Consider the following 21,140-nt stretch of genomic DNA (forward strand, 5'->3'; position numbering starts at 1 on the left):
TAGCTTCTACATATCAGTAGCATCCCACATATGACTTGGGCTACACAGAGTATCTACTAGTCACATCAATAACATTGTTTAAACATGCTTTTGACTGAATTAGTAGGCTATGTTTGTTTTTCCATCTCAGTAGTAATAGTTCTAAATAATGAATTAACCACTATACAGAGGTTTAAGTAATAAAGATTCAAACCCTCTCAGACATACATCCTTTCAGCCACATTACTGGTATTGATAACAATGCAACTATATCTCATAGACCATATTCATCAGGTGTCTCCAGGCTTACTGCGTTCCAGGAAGCTTGCACAAAATATCCATTTGCTGCAATTCCCAGACTTAGCTGCAAAAGGTTGTTCTCAGCTATACTAAGTTTGTACAGTGAACCTTCTCTGAACATATCTGTAATACTTCCAAAGATGATCCATCCGGGATGCTGGTTTTGAGTTTAAGTAATGATCAGAAGAAAGAAAAAAAATAATCAGCTACTTTGCCTTATACACTTTCTTTGGAGATGGAGCCAGTCCCAGGGATAACATTTTAGAAGTAACATCCTAACACTCCAAAGCTAAATCTCTGCAAATTCATCAGACTTACACACTGCATAAAGCAACTTTCACAAAGCAAGAAGTTTTAGCTTTCACTGAATGCAGCAGCAGCAAAAATGCTTCTCATGAATACAGCCAGTCTTAAAAAGAAGACAAAAAAAAAAACCCCACAAAACCTCACCGAAGCCAGGCCAGGAACACTTTTATCCAAGTTAAAGAACTCATTGAAGTCAAACTCTCCTGGAGCTGGTTCTTGTAAAACAGCTTCCCTAGGAACTTCTTGATCTGCTGGAGTTTCATTGGCAAGGACAGTTTGCACTTCATCCTCTTCCACCACTCCACCATTGCATTCTATCCCTTAAAAAGAAAATCAAGGGATTGCTGAGTCACTGAACTTGACCATTTCCTGTAGGAACAGTGCCTACAGTCAATGCATTTGCCTAAGAATTAGAAGCACAGGACCAAAGAAGTCTAGCCACCTATGTGAGATTTCATCAGTTATACTGTGCTGGCTGCTGTCTGCCACAACAGAAACTAGGACCCACTAGAACTCCAGCACAGAGCTTCTAGTCTGTAATTAAGACTATCTACTTCAAGGAAACAAGAATTACCATTGAATCATGCATAAACAACTGCATCCTGATCAACCCAGGAAGTACATGGAACAGATCAGATGTTATGTCACACAAAGAGGATACAGCTGTTACAGTAAGTTAACAGCTGCTGCTGTTTTTCCATCAAGAATCCTTTGGCAGCTCCTGCTTTCTTCCTAGAAGGCCCAGAGAGCAGGCTCCCTGGAAGCTGGTACTTGACATGAGTTTTCTTAATATTGTCAAGATTCAACAAACATTGCTCATACTCCTCCAGCAGGAGCAAAGCATGTGTCATGCTAAAGACTTAGCAAGCTTGCACAGGTGCTGCAAAAAAGCTGTGACATGACTACAAACCTAGTACACTTGAAACTGTACTACATTTTAGCTAAGTGAATACACAACTAAACCTGAACTCTTCAGAAATTCCACCTGTGGAATTTCTAGCATTAAGAAGTCATCTTCTCTCCTGCCCCAGAGAAGTTTATACTACAGCTTTTGCAGTGGTAATAATAGTGGTAGACTTGAAGTCCAATGACTGCAGACAAATTCAGAGTCTCCAAATTCAGCTTAAAGCTATATTACTGGCAGCTGTATGTCCAAATCAGTGTTCCAAATGCTAGTATTACTATAAGAAAAAATATTTCAAGTACCTTAGCGCATTAGCTTAGCCTAAACCAAGCCTTTAGCAACCAGCAGGATATAAAAAAATGGACAAGACTCTTAATAACCGACAAATTCCTGATATCATTCAACATCCATACACGTTTCTTTCCCAGCCTCTCAGTCCTGCCTTTCTTTTGGAACAATAGTATTTTATCACTTAAAGGTATTTGCAATCTGAAAGATCAGTCATGGGCCTTATGTCTTGTGCTTCAGGATGACCAAAAGCTATGCAAGTTTAAGATTAAAGATTGATAAACTGCATTATTCTTTACACTCGCCTGGATCTATAACAAGCAACTCCATATCCAGCAATATGCCATACTAGCAGACAGGCAAAGTTTTTGTCAAATTTGCCATTACCTTCTTTTAGTGAGGCTGTACGTCGTCTTGTACGCTTTCTGCCTTTGTGATCTTCCTCCAAAATTTTATCATCAAAGCCTGTGAGCTCAATGGTTTCAGACTGACTTGTAGGACCAGCAGAGAACCACTCAGGTTCCTCTTCAGTGTAAGAGTCATTCCTTCTTCGCTCCCCAAAGACACGTTTGCTGTCACCAAATTCCCTCTGAAGTGGGATATTAAAAACATTAACCATTAAATTCTGTTTCATAAGATTCATTCCTGACCTCCAAAGCAAATAACAACCTTTTCACACCAGTTCTGTGTGTGTTTTTTTTTTTAAGGTTTAAATGCATACTCAGCATGCTCAGTAAGCTTTCAAATTTTAAAAACTTCACAGCTGAATTTCTGCTTTATTATACTGAAGACTATTGGTCTGCAAGTGCCTATATAAACTCAGTTTTGTATCCTGAGAGGTAGGCTAGTAGTTCCTCTTTTTTTTCTCCTTAAAAATGCCTGAAAGCATGGAAAGCTTCCATCTGCTGAGGTTAAAGACAATGCTCGCTGACAACTACTAGGTCAAGAACCTTGAACAAACTATTAGACTTTTGAATATCTTGCTATTAAGTCTACCACAGGAGAGGTTTGTAAGATACATAGTATTAGATGCATCCCAGTTGATCTGTCAGAAGGATTGAAAGCTAAGTTTCTGAAGTTCTGAGCGCTCACCCTTTAAACCATAAAGGCACTTCTAAGAAGAAACAGCCTGCTTGCACAGAACACTCAACTGCTGTATGCAGTTAACCTGCCCCTGTTGCTTTTAGTGCAAAGCGTCCAAAACCTCTGATTTAACATGCAATCAGGAAAAGAAAGAACAAACCCTAAAGCGTTTATCTTTGTAGTCCCTCTCACGATCTCTTGCATCTCTAGAATCACGTATGTCTTTTTCACCACCCCGGTGGTCTTTATCAAAGTTACGAGAAGAGATAATTCTTCCACTGCCAATCCTACGGCCACCAATAACACGGACACCATCATTCTCCTTTTCTAATGGGCTCCCTGCTCGACGTGAGCTAATAGCTGCAGTTACGTGACAGCCGCCTCCAAAGCTTCGCCTTTGTGGACTTAAGACTACATCCAAGTCATCTTCTTTCACTCGCTCTCTCGGATCTACAAGTCAAAGACCACACAAAGAGCACTGAATTTAATGTATTAGTAAATACAAGCTAGTTATCTGTATAATAGCCTTCTGTTCCATAGCCCTGCTGCTATCCCAGAGCTTTTTGAAGGAACACACTAATTTATTTTTGTGAAGCTAATCTAGCTGAGACCACAGGAAGTGAAGAGGAAAAAAAAATTAAATTTACAGTTGGATATTGAGGAATCATTACAACCCCCTAGGAAGTACCTGCTTTCCCACTATAGACCTTCTAAGTACTCAGTCTTGAATTGTAGGGAAATTGTCCCCTGCACTTGCATTATTACATATGCATTTACTATTATATAGCAAGAATAGGTAGCAGTCAGTTATTATATCCTACTAAGTTTGTTCTTAGATAAAAGTTACCAGAAACTAGGCTATAGTTGGAGCAACCAAGATTTCCTTGACACTTATTCTATGCAGTCAAACAACTTTCAGAGACACTTTGTTTAGTCTCATTTGTGTCATCCCAAAGGAAAGGTTTTGCCAACAGCCTATGTTCAGTTTTGACTCTTGTGCTGTAAGAATGCACTTACCTACTATCCTACGCATAAGAGAAGTCCGATCTGAATCCAAATCTTTTTTAAAGCTTTCCACTGGTGAAGTTCTTCCTGAACTCGGATATAAAGATGCATGCCACTTCTCTGGATCCCAGACACCATCACTATGAAAATAAAATTGCAGGATTGCTTGCTACTTGTAGTCTAATAAATAATTCATAGGACTTCTGCTGAAAACCTAGCATTCACTGACTAGCAATTTGTACGAGTGAAATATCTTTCATATCCAAGTTCTAAATCTTTGCCTTACCATACTTCATTTCATCATACATGGTATTCTGGATCCTTTCTGTAACAGTAAGGAAGTATAATAGCCAGCATCAGATTATAAGAGAGACAACATATGGACATACTGTCCCACTAGTTACTGGTGAAGTTTGCCTGGTACACTGAAAAATGGCTTAAGTAGATCATGTGCCGCTGTTCTTAAGCATTCAGAAAATTTTACCTCAATCTTGTACTTACTTGTACAATAAATTAATCTAAATAGTAAAGATACTGCTGTTTAGCAAACTTACAAACACAAGCCAAGAACACTCTCACCTTCATTTTTAAATGAGGTACGCTGTCAACATGGGAGAGTAATCCATCAAGCCAGTCAGCTTGTTGCAACATGACCTAGTCAGTTTGTGCTGTACAGCCATGTATATGCTTGGTAGCTTTTCCTGCAAGTCTGTAAGACTTGTGTTGTGTGAAGTTATTTTCTGCTGGATCTTACATTATAATCTTTGTTCAAAGCACAAAATTCCTAGCTGGAGCAGTAAGCCTTTCCTAGTAGATTAGTACTTCTGAAAACAGTGTCATACACTAAACACTGGAGCATGTATATCTTGCATCACCATAAGTGCACTCTTAGCCAAGGATTTTTTGCAATTTAAACTTTTATTTTGAAAGAAATGTATACAGTTTTTGTATAATTAAGAAAATACCTGTCATATTTTTCAGAAAGACAAGAAGGTCTTTGCTTAGAGTAGGGACGCTCTTTAATATCCAGCAGTTCCTCCTAGAAAAAGGAAGAAGTTAGTTCCAATTCTCACCCAGGCAAGATTCAAGTGACTCAAAATATCTATTCCAGACTGCCTGTTCAATTTAGTGTTTTGACAACCCAAGTTTCCCAATATGTTGTTTCATTTCCTGTGAAATACTGCAGTGAAAAGTTGACATTAGACAGCAAGTTTATTTTTCAATTCTTCTACCAGTGGACACTGAGCAAACACTTATTTGAAGCACTAAGTCTTACTAGGTCAGGTTCAGTCCTCGTTAAGACTTCAAAGGCTGCTCACATCACACATGTTCACCTCTTCACTTCCCTGGACATTATAAGTCCAGCTTATAAGCAAGACGGGCACCATTGATATTGGAGCTAGTAAGTTCTCAAGATGGAATCAAAATTGCTATGTTTAATGCCAGGTAAGATTCAGCAGGTAAAAAAAGCGTTACCACAATACCAGTTACTAACACAGATCTGGACATTCCAGACAAACTTGCCATTTCTGACCACCACCAGTTCCAAGATATCTAAATGCATGTTATACGATTATCCACTCTACCCAACACCAAATCAATGCTGAATGATTACTTCAGTTTTCCCACTTTCTACCAGCTTTCAAATGCAGTCCTTAGTTTACTACTGCATACCCCTGAGCAGTTAGTCATTTGAGGCAGACTGGTAATCAATCTACAGTTTCACCACAGCTTGCTACATTCAAAAAGTATTATTAATGGTGCGACCATCAGTGCTTTGAATCATCATTACCTTGGCTGCAGTCAAGATGCACATTTCTAATAAACTTACTTATTCTCCCTAAATGACCTTTCTTCAATCTGCCTCACTCCCAACTGTACTGAATTGATTTGGAACTGTGCAGAAATCAGTGGGCAGCTGGAAGGATAAAGAAATCCTAACAGCAGACACCACACATCAGCCAAACTGAAGAAGGAAATCTCTTTGCCTTTTTCCCCAAGAACACAATATCCTCTAGAGCTTTTACATCATTACCCCCATGTGATTAAAATCAGTTAATTAGCTGTGTGAACTTGATACTTGAAAGTTTCCAGATGGCAGCTTGGTAGCTGGACAAAACCTTAACATGCACACACACATACATATATATCCAAGCATCACCCTGCACTACTCTTCAGCAAAAAGAGTTCCATTAAAGGGAGGGAGACTGGCCTCTCTGCCCACAGCTTCCCAAAATAAACCTTGATCTATGAGGAACATCAGTGCTGTAATACTATCATAGCCTGATGGAGATATCCCAAGTATTAACAGCACTGTCCATCACCAGACTTGAAATTGACTATTGTTTTGGCCACAAGAGGGAGTCCATAGACTCTCAATCAGATCCTATTGCAATTCTTCCATTGAAGTGAGGAAAATTTGAATTGTTTCTTGGCTTTCACTCATTAGCTGTGTGCCCTTGGAGCAACAACTTCCAAAGAACTAGAAAAGACACAGCTTGGACTATCCAACACTTTCATAATAGAGGAGATTAACACTGGCACTTCCAGAGTGTGTTTTGGGATTTTTTTTGTTTAATTCACACACTAGTACTTTTAAGTGGGTGGGGGAAAAGTGTGTTTAGCTGTTATTAAACAGCTTTATTCAAACAGTTTAGAAGGATTCATAGTATGAGCCAACTGTTTTCCTACTGGTAGTAGATGAATATAAACTGTTAAAAGAAATCAGTCCCCTCTCCAAATCAGGAGCACATGTCCTGAAACAGTGTACCTCCCATCCTTAATTAGTAGGAAACTGGATCATGTGAAAATGGCTTATGATGTTGATTACATGAGCACCTTAAACCAGCTATATTTAAGATGCTACTTGTAAAAAAAAAAACCAAACATATGATGCAAGATATTTTAACACAGATTGATTTCTGGTGTTTCTTGACTTTAGACTCCTTGGAAACCAACAGATAAACAAGACTAGCTGCTTTCTGGCACTAGTTCTGCAACTTTATCCTGCTCAGAAACTATAGGTACTGAGTTAACAAAACTGAAGCTACAAATGCATCTGTTTCAGTGTACAGCTACCACCAGCACTAGCTGAATATTGCACCAACAAGCAAGTAGAATTTGAAGGTGCATTCAGTTAGTACTCTTGAGAGGAGTTAGGCAAGACTGAGCAAGTATAGATACCACTTTACCAACAGCAAAGTTTAAAAACAGCTGCTCCCCTTCACTTTAGAGTTAATTGAATAAGAAGGTCTGAACAACAGTATACTTTGCATCCGAGAAGGTTAAGTGTACATCTTTGCTAAGAAGTTACAGAGAATTAGAAAGCCATACTATTCCCATGTAAGTTTTGCCAGTTCTGGAGTACTTGGTTTATTGTTGATGTCTAGTTAAAATGAGCTAGCCCTGCTATCTCAACAGAACAGAGCCACAACAATATTTTTTTTTCTTTTAAAAAAACAACCTACTAGGAAGCTAACAGTTCAGAATTCCTCAAGTAAGATAACACAGTCAGCAACAGTACACCATCTCACCCTGTTCCACACTTCAGGCCATTTGTTGCAAAGTATCTTAATAGATTTCCACAAAGCAATGACCACCTGTTCCTACAGCTTTCAGCAATCAGAAAATCAGCCACCATTAAAGACTCTTTCTAAAAGCATGTTTCAACAGTGGTACCAAAACCCCAAACAAGATTTGAACCTTAAACCCCATGGCATATCAAATTCACTTAGTATTGAAATAATCTTTATTTGCAAGTTTGAGTTATTGTTCTTCCACTCATGCATATATTTAGGTATTACAGCTAAACAAGAGCACCTGTGTTAAAGTTTTAACACTAAGCATTGGTTGGAGTCATAAATGCTTAGGCTTCCAGCAACCAAATATGAGCAATCCTAGTAAATCCTAGGCATCTTAGTAAACACGTTAAAGGTCCTGATAAGATCTGGTGTGCTACTTGGTCCAAGAAAGTGGCATCTACTATAAGGAAACATTTTGGTCAACTTCTTAAAGGAACATTCCTGAAATTAGAACTGGAACTATGAAGTGCAAGTGCTTAAGAAAGCTGGTAGAACAACATACTTCAGTATCTACCATAATCTCTCCAGCACATGCTGTGAGGTGCTCAGATATTAAAATGAGGTGGTGGGAATCAAAAGTATATCAAGGACAGGACTGCACAACTACATCACATTTAACAAGTTGCTCATTTTATACCCTCTTGCAAATCCTAATCCAGGCAAAGGCTTTTCAGCCTTCACCTTTCTGCTTCCCTCTCACAGGAGCCTCCACTGCCCACTCTACTCCTGGGACCAACAGCTCCATACACAACTTTAAGAGGAAAGGGGAGAGAGCTAACCTTTGTGTAACGATGTGGGTATTTTGTTGTAATTCTGTTCAACTCCAGGAAAGCATCACCATTTTCAGTTTCTGTTATGCCTCCTCTTTTATCCATGGTTACTTCAAGGCCTTTGACCACGGACCTAATTAAAACAAAACCAAGCCATCAGATTTTGAGACATACATTTCTAGCGGGTGCATTTTCCTTCCAGCCCAAGACTATTTAGCACTTAAATACAACAGAGATACAAACGCATTCCCTAACGGTGCCTTTTTTTCTACTTGTAGCTTCCCCCGCTCCAGCTAAGCAGCTCTCGCTGAAAGATCTAACCCGCTCCCGGAGCCCAGCCAGACCGGCCCTACGCCCCACAACAGCAGCCCAGCTCCTAACCAGCTTCAGCACAACAAAGATCCCTCCGTGGGGACGACCGGGAGAAGAGGCGGCGAGCGCCAGGGCCGGGGGGGGAGGGAGGGGGGAGCGGGGCCGTCGGGACCCCCCCCCGCGGCGCCCGGAGGGGACGGGCGCCTCTCGCGTGGCGCCGGGGCAGCGCGGCCCGCGGCGCGGCCGAGGCCCCGTCCCAAAGCACCGGAGCCGAGGAGGAGGACGGCGGCGGGGCAGGTGACTCAGCGGATCCTCACCTGCGCCGGCGGCCCCGCCGCCGCCGCCCCCAGCCCTGCGCCCAGGCGGCCGTACTCACCGCGCCGGCGGCGGGTCTCCCGACGGCGCTCCGCTCCGCTGAAGGCCTTACCGCCGCCCGCGGCGTTTCCTGCTCCCGGCCACCGGCTCCGCTTCGCCCCTGCCCGCCCCCCCGGCGGCGCCCTGCGCCGCACTCGTCCTCCTTACGCGCCACACGCGCACCGGGCCGGCGCCGTCCCCCGCCCGCCTCCGCTCGCGCGGCTCCGGCCCCCTCCGCGCTGGCTCGCGCGCCCTCTCCCTATTCGCCCGACTCTGTCTCTCCTCAGCCGCCGTAACCGGGGCCTTCCGCCACCCACCCCGCACCCATTTAATGGCCCGCGCGCAGGCGCGGCGGCGGGCGCGCGCACCGGGGCTCCCGCGCGCGGCGCCTGACTGGGAAAGGCGGGCGGCGGCGGCGGGGCCGCGCTCCCCCCCCCCGCCTGGCGGCGTGTCCGCGCCGCGGGCTAGCCCACCGAGCCGTCGTCTCACCTTGCGAGCGCTGCGGTGGGTGAGGAAAGGCTCGGGGCGCCCCGAGGGCCCGCAGGCACTCTCGGCGGGCAGCCCTGCGGGGGAGGCGGCCGCCGGGAGCAGCGGCGGTGGGACGTGGTGCGCGCCATGTGCCGGCCGCGGGGCACCGGGCGGCAGCGGGGCCGGGGCTGGGGCCGACGCCGACCCCGCGGTGGGCAGGGGACGTGTCGCCGCGCCGCCGCAGGCCCGCGGCTGCGGGATGAAAGAAGGGCGGGAAGCGGCGGGGCGAGCGCGGCTCCCTCAGCGCTTCGGGCCGAGCTCGACGCCGGCGGCGATGGCGGGCGGCGCGGCTGACAGCTTCGTTACGCGTTCGTCGGGCTCTCCCCCGCCTCGTACACACGCTTGCACGGAGTCATTTACGGGCTCGGGGAAGTCTCCCCGTCAGCGCCCGCCTGAAGCCGAGCGCCTTCGTGTTCCCGCCGTGAGCGGCGCGTCCCCCGCGGGAGGGTGAGGGGGGGTCTGACAGGGCCTTCCTCCGCCGCCCCAGCCTGCCCTCCGCCCGTTCGCACGGGGGCGGCGGCGGTGAGGTGCCAACAGGAGCACAGGCATAAAATTCCAGTGCCTCACACACACTGTCCTGTCAGGTGGTATGTATTTTAAAACACGCTCTGTCAGTCTTCTGTCAAAAGTGAAATTTGGCGTTTCCAGGAGACAGCAGGAAGAAAATTGGTGTAGTGAGCAGAGTAGCTTATTTGGAAGCACCTGACAGATCTTTTAGTTGTTGATAATAAGGAGCAGAAATGGTTTTCAACATCAGTTTAAGGAATTCATTTAGTGAGCAAGATCGCTTGCTCCATTTGCCTGCGGAGCCGTGGGACAGTGCTGTCTCGGCACCCGCATCCCCAGTACCACACAGAAATGCAGCGGAGGCCCTGGTTTTCCAAACTGCTTTGGCAGAGAGGTCTGTGTAGGAGCAAGGAAGTGCCTGCAGGATCTGGTGAATAAAACATTTTCTTCCCTGGTCTCTAATGAAGTTGAATACCAGTATTAAAAACTGGTTATCTGTGGAATGAAGCAGAAATAAACATTTCTCTTTCTTTTCTTAAATGACAAAGTGCTGTCTTATAAATAAGATAGCATTGTAACTATGATGAAGTTTCTCCTACTGAGTTTGCTATTCAAACAAATACAAAGTGAGACTCGATAGCAGCCAGCGGGCCATGAGCCTCTTGCCGGGCGGCCGTTAGGAGATGCGGCAGGCACTGGCCTTGAGAGGGCCTGAGCAGCGCTGGGTTTCGCTGTAGCTTTTGTACACATCGCTACCGTGAGCTGAAAGACTATTTTTTAAGTTCCTAAAGGCACATCCTTTGTAAGGCACTGGCTACTGGACACTCGCAGCAGTGGCAAACAGAAATGGCAAAATACTTGTTTTCCTTCATTCGCAGTGCAGCGTCAGCAGCAGTTCAGTGCCATGGCACACGTATGCCCCTTTCCCGCTGCTCGGGACTGCGGTTTACGTCTGAAGCCGACAAATATTTGTCCTGGCGGTGGCTGCGCCCCCGGGCAGCCCGAGGGCTCAAGGTCAGCGCAGCCTCGGCCGGCCCGTACCGGCGCGGGGGCCGCGGGCCCACCGGGCAGCGCTCCCGACGGGCCGCGCCCCTCCCCGCCGCCGGGGGGCGCTGCGGCGCTGCCGCCGAGGGGGGCGGGCGGCGCTCCGGCCCCTCTTGGTGGTGGCGGGCAGGGCTTGTTTCTCGCTGTGAGGGCGGGCAGGCAGCGAGTGAGGAGCGCGTCCGGCCGCGCCGCGCCTTCCTGCGCCTTCCCTCAGGGCGCCCGTCGCCTCCCGCTCCTCCCGGTGGGGCCGGCGCTGCCGTTGCTGTCCGGCCCCCTTGGAGGCGGCTTGCGGAGGCAGGCGGGGCTGCGCGGGTGTCAGCGAGAGCAGGGACGTCTCGGTTAGGGAGGGCAGAGCCCCCGGGCTGCCGCTGCTGCTCGCCGGCTTCCGTGTGGCGCTGCGGGGCCGCCCCGAGCCTCCCGAGGGGCGCGGTGCCGGTGCCCCGTGCGGCGCTGCCTTCGCCCAGCCGTCACCGGTCCCGAGGGGGAGGCTGCGCCGCGTTGGCTGCGGGGTCCGTAGCGCCTTCAGCGGGGCGGGAGCCGGCGGCGGGGGGGCGGCAGGGTCCGTTAGTTGGGTGGCTCGGGAGGCGGGCACCGCGGCCACGGCCTCCAGCGCCTCAAGGCTGAGTTTTAGAGCAGCATCGTGTGGTTCTTGAGTGTTTGTCCATAAGCACAAAAAATGTTGAGGTTATAATTCTCCTCTGCCGAAAGGAATTTCGTGCAGGCAAACTCAGATTCACTGCAGTAAGCTTTTGCTTTTGTTTTTTTCTGTCACACCTCAAACCTTGCTTATAGAAATGTCCACTTTGGCTGTCATGCTTACAAGGAGATTGTTGATCGTAAGTCCAAGTGCTTTCTCACAGAGTCTTATTCTCCCTGACACCTTTGGCAGGTGGAAGGTGCTGTGCATACAGAAGTTCTTGCTGGAGCTGGGTGGAATTCACTGTTTTCTTCATTTCTATGTGTTTATGAAGGGAGAGAAGCTTAGCAGTTGAAAAAAAAAAAGTGAAAAGGGGTCAGTTTGATTAGGTACTGATTTTGCCACCCTTGTTTGTTCATTTATTTCTAAACAGGAATGTAACTTAGGGTCATCTCCTTTTAATAGCATCTTTCTAGCACAGCTTTATTTAGATAGGCACAGTTGCCATCTTAGGATTCAAAGTTTTATGACTTTATAGATTTAATAGATTATGTCAGCACAGCATCGTTCACGTCAGCAAGGCTGTGAGTGTGCAGACAGATGCTTTTCATCTTAAACATCTAGAATTGCATTATGCTATTTGTATGCAGGTGGAGTGAGTGGAATTCCTGTCATTGTTAAGATACAGACTGCAGTTAGCATAGATACATGTGATGGATTAATCACAAATAACAGGAACTGATTTCTGCTTTGTCCAAAGCTAATATGCAACATTCCCGTGCAGAATACATTTGTTTACTGCAGACTTGGAACTGTAGCAAAATGGAGAAATCCAGAAGCAGGTAAGCAATAATAAGATGCTACCTTGTTACAGACCTCAGCTGTAATTTTTTTTTTTTTTTTAATTATGACATCTTGTGCATTCCATGGGACCGAGGAAAGTTGAGTTATTCTCATATGAGGGCTTATTGGTCTATGGAACATTATTAACCAGAAAGTGTTCCTCTTAAAAACAAAACAAAACCCAACAAACAAACATACCATCCCCACCCCTGAACCCATCATGAATGTGGGTTTACATTATCATAACATTCAAATATAAAAATGATGTTCTTGAGCTTGAGGTATTAGACTGGAACATAAGATATTTGGATGTAGTTGTTGGTCCAGCCACAGATTTATTCTGTGATAGTCAGTTCTCTTATTTTTCCCATGCTTTTATTTTCTAACTTTACAAGGCAGAAATGATCCTTCTTTGACTCATATTTTTCATAGTTACTTGACAAATTCTCGCGGACATGGGCTGTCATCGCTACGTATGTGTAGCACATACAGTGCTTCAAATTTAGGAATAATGTTAAAAACTACATACATTGGAAAATCATTAAGTAGACACATGCCTTAGACTTTAATACAAAACTTTTATGTGTTCTACCCGAGCTTGATTTTTGGACTACATACTTTGTGTTACATTGTCATTGCATACGGTCAGACCAGGTTTACCTTTAGAGCAGATTAGATGGTTTTAAAGGGAATTGGGCCTAATAGACATGTACAAGAACTTGTGCTGAAAGCTGTTCTGCATAAATTTAAAAGTGCCTGAAACTCTTTTCTTCAAAAACGCATACAGATGCCTTAACTGCACATCTTGACATGAACAGAATTTTCCTGTCTGCCGGATGCAGCCCACCTCTTTCAGAAAACATTCAAATAATACTTTATAGGAGGACAAGAATTTCTCTCTCTCACAAAATGTAGGGTTTATTTCTTTCATTAGCTTTGTTTTAGATCCTTACAGCTTGCTGGAACAAGCCAAAAATACTGTATTTCCTCCTATGAGATTTTTTGTGTGTGTTTGAGTTTGGGTTTTGGTTTTGTTGTTGTTTTTTTTCCCCCCCAATGATTTGTTGTTGATACCGTGAGAGGTTATTCAGCTGAAGTTCTGAAACTTACTAGTACGGGCTGTTCCAATAACTTCGTGGAACCAACATTTTTTTTCTGGCTGCAGCCATGTTTTTCCTAGCTCAGTTCAGGTGATTATTAGGGTAAGACTTCAGACTATCCTCTTCTGTTGCCTGTTATGGAGTTCAAGAATGTGTTTGTGGTTCTAACGTGCAAATTTTCAGGGTGGTGGCAGTATTTGTTTTGGGAAAGCTTCAATACAACTGGTTCAGCAAGTTATATCTGGTTAGATTTTTTTTATCATTCTTGTTTTCAGAAAACTACTAAGACAAAATACTTACAATTCCTAAAAACATATTTGTTATTTTTCAGATTAGAACTACATGTGAAAGTAAACTGTATGATGGAAAAATATGCCTAATTTTGCTTTTTAATGATGAATATGTAAAAACAGGAAGGGATTTTTAGGTTTTTTTTAAAGAAGAAACACATTTAATTAAAATATGAGCAAAACTAGGAAAGCATTCCTTGTAAAAGAACTGTATATATAAGTGCATTTCATGTTAAAATGGGAAATTCTCACTTCAGTTCCCTAGTCCTCAAGAGAGTTTTTCAGCAATAGACAGAATACCTTGATACGTTCGAGAATAAAAGGCAGAAAAACACATTCAAATCTTCCCTGTAAGGGCACACTGTATGTACACACATGGGAGGGGAAGCACAAATGCATTTTAGTTCTTTTTTATTTCAACTTTAGAGGAGAAAGGAATTGTCTGTCACATGATTGTGCCGAAATGTGTCTTCCTGCTTGTCTTGGGGAAACAACTTTACAATTCCAGATAGTGAAAAATGCCTGATAAAGAGGCAATAAATGTGTTTTAACATCTTGTAGCTGTCAGCTTCTTTATGTGATTGTATACCTTTGTTATAGATTAATTTATTGAAATAATGCCACTTCTTTGCAGCTAATATAGTTTTACACAAAATATTTCTTCTTTCCTTTTAAGTTCAAAATCTCTGAAGATGCATGAAATCCAACAACTACCTAGGTGTCAGCTGCAGGCAACTGGGCAATCTATTGCTCCCCAGTCTGCCAGACATCAATTTCAGGACAGAGGTCATGACAACCTGGATCAAGTTGGGTATACCTGGCATCAAGGAAGAAGATTAAAAGAATTCCAAATCAGGTGATAAGTACAAAACATGATTTTCACTGAATGGAGCAGAGGGATCAGACCTAAAGAAGTCTGTTTTTAGTAGCACAAGTGCAGGCTAAGGCACGCCAGACAGTTCTGAAGATGTCTTGGGGTAACTTGAGGACATGCATTGGCACAGTCAGATTTTGTACATTTTTGGTTTTCTAATGTAAAGTTAAAAAATGGCTATTTAACAATATGCTTTGATAGGGAACTGCCAGGTATAATGATTTAGTCTTGCCCTCCTCTTGTGTTTCTTTACTACTTTTGTTTGTTGAAGGAATCTCGACAAAGGGGGGATGGTAACTGTTTAGAGATTAAAAGCCTAATATTTGTTGAAGAAGTGGGACTGATCTAGCAACTCAGACTTGCTGAAAGAGGGAGGTCCTGTTCATGGCTGTGTGCTTTAATTAATTACCTTCTGCTGGCTTTGCTGCTTATTGTGGCCCTCTGTGAGCCAATTAACTCTTAAATCCATTTGGAGAAAAAAGGGGAAAAAGGGTGATAATATCACAATCACAGATTAGTGAGTTGAACTGGTACTTGGAGAAGCTTGCTGAGAAGTGGAACTGCTGTGGGGGAGGTAGGAAGAAGAATGATCTGCTGGTTTCAGGGGTAAACATTCGATTGACTCAAGTATTCTGGAAACAAGTCTGACTCAAGGTTGACTTCAGGGAAACAGTGATATTATAGCTTCTAAATCACAAAAAGGCTCCCCAGTTAATCAGCAGCCTGCTCATTAGTATCACTGGGTGTAAGTGGGCTGCTTGGAAGACATTTCACCTGCCTAGGTTTCCTAAACAAGTATGTCCCAATTAAAGTCTTGCAATGATGCATGGGCCTCTGTTTAGGCTTGATGAATAGTCCTGTTAAAGGTAATAATTTCAGGGTGTAAATATTTTGTATATGCATTGATCTGTGTAAAACCAGACCCTTAGTTTCATTACTGAAACTAGTATAAAAGTTCCTATTTTTACTGCTGCCTGGGAATTAACAGAGGAAGAGTACAAAGACAACTAACCTTTCCTTATATTCCAGGTATCTAGCAAGGAAATTCTTGTACCTGTGGGCAAAAAAGACATTTGGACAAGTTCTTCCTTCCAAAGCCAGGTAGATAAAGTTCCAGAAATCAAGGGTGGGGTTTTGGGGGTTTTTCTGTTGGTGTTTTGTTGTTTTTTTAGTATGGTTTACTGCTGTACCATTGGGCTAAGAGAGTACTGGCTGCCAAGAAAATATTTGGATGTCTTTTGAGATCATTTGAAGGTTTCTTTGAATACCCTTCTTGCTCTACTTTTTGTTTGTTTTTAATAATCACTGTTAAACTTTACTAACTAAATTCGTAGGAATTGTGGTTGTCTTAATGAAGTTGAACTGTACGTGCGTATAAATGATGGGGTATGATTGTGATACCTGCTTTAAATTTAATGATTTTTCAAAGTTATAACTAGAGATAGATCTTGACATTCAGTTCATTATACCGTTTGCGCTGTTGTTCTTAACGTATATCTATATATGCTTTGTATCTGTCTGACTTGGAAATGCCTGTGGCAGATAATTCGTTTCTGTTGTTATTGTTCTGTCAGCTACTGAAAACCAACACTTTGATACTTGTTTCTTGTTTTGCTTTAATTTGCATGTTCATTCTTGTTTGACTACATGCTTGGGAACTGAAGCAGTTCCCAGTGGAAAGACCTGCATTTGTTACAGTCAGAATAAGATCAGGCCCTTAGTTATCTAGTTTCCTTGTACTGTATCAAATATATTCTGACTATGTCTGCCTTAATTGGTAAACAGAAGATGTCCTGTGAACCTTACCGTTCTTGTTATCCCATATACTGAATTTGTACTACTTTGGCTGTGTGTAAATTCAGGACAATGATGATTTTATTTTTTTTAGGAGAATGAGTGGAAATACATTTTATAAAGTTCAGCAAGGAACATAAGCAATAATTAATTGCCTTTTTAGATTTAAGAGTCCTCAGTTCTCCATAGCTTTTATTTGCAATGTTCTGTTAATGCACCAAGTCAAAAAAATTAATGTATAGCTCATTTATTTTTTTCTTTTTTTTTCTTTTCTGCTTGAGTGCTTGGAATGACTTAGCAACTTGGCTTGGGGTAGGTAGCTATGAATTGCAACTTGTGAGAGAACTCATATGTGTTTCACTGAGGGAGCTCTGGGTATTCTGGGCCTAATCCTGTGGTTATTACAGACATGCCCAATTTAATTAAGCTAGTGGGATAGTTGTGATCAAAGGTTGTGAGTCTGGGCTTGTGTGCTTTTTGTTTGTTAGCTTGTATGTTTTCATGGGTCCTTCTATTTTCCTTCTTTCCATCACAAATACAAAGAGATGAGAAAGTTTTTGAAAGTATTCATACTCCAGTTGATGAGACTTTCCGGTTCTTAGGCTGCTGCCTAGGTCGTCTTGACCACATGGAAAAATATTTGAGAGAATATTTTAAAATAAAAAAAAATAATGCTTGAAATAGCAATTATTATTGCTATTAAGACCGTTATTTTTAGTTAGATGATTAAAATCCTGATTCCCTCATCAGACCCTCCTATATTTGAATTTTTAGTTGTTCACAATTCAGTTGAAATGTAGCATCTCTTCTTACCTCATCAGATGTGTTAATTAAGTCTGGTATAAAAGCAGAGACTGTTGTACTGGGCTTAAAGAATTTGAAGGTCATTATGTGACTTGTGAATCCATTTTGTGCATGGCTTAGCATCCATTGGAAGGAGAAGGTACATGAGCAGGTGAACAGCTTTGTTTTTAGCATAGATGATGTGCAACTGGCTGAAGGAGTTCTTAAGCCTATTTAAGTGTTCTTTGGGAAGATTTTAAATTTGGGATGACTTAAGATCAGCATGGTCTTTCTAAGAACACAGTGGAAATATCAAAGCATTATAAAATCTGAAGTAGCTTTTGCATTTATTTCTACACATAAAAATATTTTGTGTTAAAATAACAAAGAACAAAATTAGCAAGGAAAATACATGTATCATGTATCAACTCTCCTGGTTGTTTGAGTAAAAGAACTGAGGGTAAAAGATGCAGGTAGATCTAAAGTCAACTGGCACTCTGATATTTGGCAAGTCAGTTAACAACATCTGTCTTTCCTTCCTTGACTTTTTGTGAAGTATTTACAGTCAGGAAGCTGATTCCTTCTTGTCATACTTCACAGAGTCTTGGAATAAAGTGTCACAGTAGGGTAATGTGTTTTAAATGCAACTAGATGCTGTTAGGCTAATCAGACAGGACTGGAAAAGAGGTAGCATAATCTTCATTAAAACTGATTTGTGGTCAACCTGGAAACCTGTATGAAGTTTCCCATGTCCAAAACTTTCAACTGTTTAGGTGCTTTTATGACCAGAAGATTCTTCAAAAAACTTTTGGAGAGTGGAAGGAGTGGTGGACTGTTTGCAGAGAAAGGAAGCTCAGCCTCAGAGCAGACGGCCATTACAGGTTTGTGAAATCACTTCCTATTATTGTGTGTATATAGCAGTATGAGATATTTTCCTTATGTTCTGAATGAGTTATTAATACCAGTGAGCAAGTTACATCAACAGTACCTCTAGGCCAAGAGTAATGTCTTCATTGCTTATTTTCATATTTTTCTTCCCGTCTTTTTGTTGCTGTTGTCTTAGGATGAAGGCAAAATTTCCTGTCCAATGTACCTTTAGAGTGCAACTGAACTTGAAAGAATCCTACTTCTAGGCATTGGTAGCTATTTCACTGAATGGTGCTTTTTTCATTTTCCAGGCATTTACTCCATAATTTGATATTCAAGGCTTGGAGAGCCTATGTATGCCAGCAACAAGGAAAGAGGAACAAATATTTTGTTGCAGAGTCTCATGGTAAGAGAAGTGGTGGTAACCACCTTTATTTGGGGACATATTGAGATGGGAGTTTCCAAGGGAAATATTTACACAGAATCTCTGTCCCTTGTACGTGTTTGCACATTGACCTCCCCCACCCTATGGAAGTGTAATGCTTTTAGGTACAGATGGTTGTCTGTCTAAAGCTGGCAGGGGGGGTTCCATTTGCACTACTGTGTAGCTATATAATTATTTAGGGATGCCAGTGAATAAGCTTAAGGGCCTCTCCATCTGCTCTGGATTGCGGCGTTTGTTTTGGGGGTGGTGGTGGTTTGGGGTTTTTTTTTGTTTGTTTGGTTTGGTTTTTTTTACTTCATTGTGATATGTGTTCAGATAGGTATTTTTGGATAGAATGTGTTATTGGAATTTTCTTATCAACTGTGGCTATAGAAATTAGATAATAATTCCCTGTGGTATTAATGGCATGTATTTTATCTGTATTCACTATTCCTTCCAGCTTGTGTCTTGCAATTGAAAAGAAGCCCAAGCTTTTGAGGTGCCCCTTGTCTTATTGCATAGATTCTTTGTTCTGCAGTGGATTTGTCCTGGTGATGAAGTTCCCTATGTTGGTTGCAACTTCCTTAGGTTTCAGGGAATATCTGTTTCCCTGACGGGGAGGATGACCCTCTTTTAAAGATGATACTGTGGTTTTGGTCTGTGTTGATTTGCAAAATAAGTTAACTGGTCTCTGCGTGTGAATGTAGCCTCAGAATATTATATAGACTGGCACCTTTGGAAACAAACTGATAGGCTCTCTAGATTTCCTTTCTTGCTGAGTGAGGCCTTACAGAAGAGTACTTACAGAAGCAGCTGTGTGTTACTTAGTCAAAAAGATAGAAAAGTGACCTGTTTTAAGGTAGCTTAATACTTGATTCACCAGATCACAACTAAATCTTTAAAAAAAAAAAAGTGGATTTTTTTTTTTAATGTAAGTGTGAAGTGGCATAAAAATCAATGATGTTTTTTCTAATAACTTTGCTTCAATAGTGTCAGTTCTGACAAGCCAGACTGTTGTGAGGAGAAAGTGCAGTGCACTGCATAAAGTGGTAAACTGGAATTTGTGACACCACTTCTGTTTTTAGCTGCGTGACCAGCCTGCTAAATAAACTTGACTTGTTTCTGGTTGATTTCTCTGCTTGTAATAGAGAATAACTCTTGAAAAGCTACTGATGAACCTGATGAACTTTTTTTTTAAAAAATGAACCAAAGAAAATCCTGTAATTCTTACACAATAAGGTTGTTAGGCTGAATATTGTTATACAATTATATACCCTGTAAGCACTGAAGACAAAGCAATGCCATTGTCTGATCATTCACACTGCTCTGAACAAGTGGCATGATGCTGTCAGCGTTTCAGATTCTTGTCAGTGTGACACCCTCAACCAGGGTGGATGGTTGCGGCTGCAGCTCTGGTGGCTGTTGTTTCAGGGTTTCCCACGAGGTGTCACTGCAGGCTGAGGGGACTGGAGGTCGGGGACAAGTGGTGTTATGGAGTGGTTAAAAAATGCCAGATTCTTGCATGAACTGAAGATGCTGTAATTTTTTTTTTGTGCACAGCAAAGAAGCAAAAATTGCTCAGGACCTGGCAGTGCTGGCTGGTTTATGTTGATGTTCAAAGGACAAAACATGCGATGCAGTCTGTGGCACTGGCATTCAGGGAAAGAAGCTGTTTGCGGTAAGAGTGGAGTGGAAACAGGCAGAGAGGCACTGACCATAAGGCTGGGGTTTTTACCTGTGTTCTGTTATCTTTTTGTGCTTGGAACTTTGTTCCATGTTCGATTTCTTTCTTTTTCTTTTTTTTTTCCTTTTTGGGGGGTGTGTCTCCCTGAATTCTTCTGGTATGCCCATAGACTGTGAATTTAAAAGATTGTTGTTCATACCTTTTTCCAGTGAGAGGAAGGTGATTTCTTGCACCAGACTATGGAACCTGCATTTGAACATGTCTGTAACATTGTTTTGGCAGCATATCATGGGCAGTGTGGAGAAGACGGCACTACCAGAACTGCAGTGGACATAAAATGAATATTTTGGCTCTGCAGCATTGGGCCCAGAGCCTGCAATTTCGAGTAAGTCCCAGGAGCTTCAGCTACTACCATTTCTAACATTTAAGTTGCATGCGTGTGTGACTAACGTTGCAGATTAATAAAAAATAGGCCTTATACTAATTTGCTTTGCAAATTGCAGTACTTACGATGGAAGAACATAGTAGGACATGAGGAAATGGAATGAAGCTGCGTCAGGGGAAGTTCAGATTGGATGTTAGGAAAAGGTTCTTCACTGAGAGGGTGGTTGATCACTGGAACAGGCTCCCCAGGGAGGTGGTCATGGCACCAAGCCTGTCGGAGTTCAAGGAGTGTCTGGATGGTGCTCTTAGTCATATGATTTAGTTTTAAGTAGTCCTGTGAGGAGCAGGGAGTTGGACTCGATGATCCTTATGCGTCCCTTCCAACTTGAGATATTCTATGAAGAAGGTCAAAACAATTTTTGTGCAAGATAAATTTATTTACAAGAAATCTAGGCAAAGCAAACTGGATCCATGTCTTGTGTTTGCTAGGAAACAGACT

The 21,140-nt window shown here is 42.8% G+C and overlaps 2 protein-coding genes across 15 annotated transcripts in view; one reads left to right on the forward strand and one right to left on the reverse strand.

Annotated features, from left to right (window-relative positions):
- Positions 1-9,652, reverse strand: part of EIF4ENIF1 (eukaryotic translation initiation factor 4E nuclear import factor 1) — a 23,562-nt gene extending 13,910 nt beyond the window's left edge. For 3 of the 7 annotated variants that reach the window (XM_072880031.1, XM_072880026.1, XM_072880028.1), the window contains exons 1-7: positions 9,372-9,652; positions 8,226-8,349; positions 4,831-4,904; positions 3,878-4,005; positions 3,021-3,310; positions 2,165-2,366; positions 730-905 (exon numbers count right to left, since the gene is read on the reverse strand). In XM_072880031.1, the coding sequence (XP_072736132.1) occupies positions 730-905; positions 2,165-2,366; positions 3,021-3,310; positions 3,878-4,005; positions 4,831-4,904; positions 8,226-8,349; positions 9,372-9,499 (1,122 nt within the window). In that variant the 5' untranslated portion in view covers positions 9,500-9,652. The other 4 variants (XM_072880025.1, XM_072880027.1, XM_072880030.1 and 1 more) reach the window with 4 other exon arrangements.
- Positions 9,232-21,140, forward strand: part of SFI1 (SFI1 centrin binding protein) — a 35,085-nt gene continuing 23,176 nt past the window's right edge. For 3 of the 8 annotated variants that reach the window (XR_012045250.1, XM_072880017.1, XM_072880018.1), the window contains exons 1-9: positions 9,699-11,470; positions 11,754-11,797; positions 12,359-12,440; positions 14,508-14,687; positions 15,735-15,806; positions 18,056-18,163; positions 18,461-18,555; positions 20,134-20,251; positions 20,540-20,642. Coding sequence is in view for 7 of the 8 variants with exons in the window: in XM_072880017.1 (XP_072736118.1) it covers positions 10,764-11,470; positions 11,754-11,797; positions 12,359-12,440; positions 14,508-14,687; positions 15,735-15,806; positions 18,056-18,163; positions 18,461-18,555; positions 20,134-20,251; positions 20,540-20,642 (1,509 nt within the window). In the remaining variant the exon portion in view is untranslated. Of the gene's footprint in view, positions 9,489-9,698; positions 11,471-11,753; positions 11,798-12,358; positions 12,441-14,507; positions 14,688-15,734; positions 15,807-18,055; positions 18,164-18,460; positions 18,556-20,133; positions 20,252-20,539; positions 20,643-21,140 lie in introns of those variants that run through there. The other 5 variants (XM_072880020.1, XM_072880021.1, XM_072880022.1 and 2 more) reach the window with 5 other exon arrangements.

Source organism: Ciconia boyciana, chromosome 15 (assembly GCF_034638445.1).
Source record: "Ciconia boyciana chromosome 15, ASM3463844v1, whole genome shotgun sequence".
Taxonomy (NCBI): Eukaryota; Metazoa; Chordata; class Aves; order Ciconiiformes; family Ciconiidae; genus Ciconia; species Ciconia boyciana.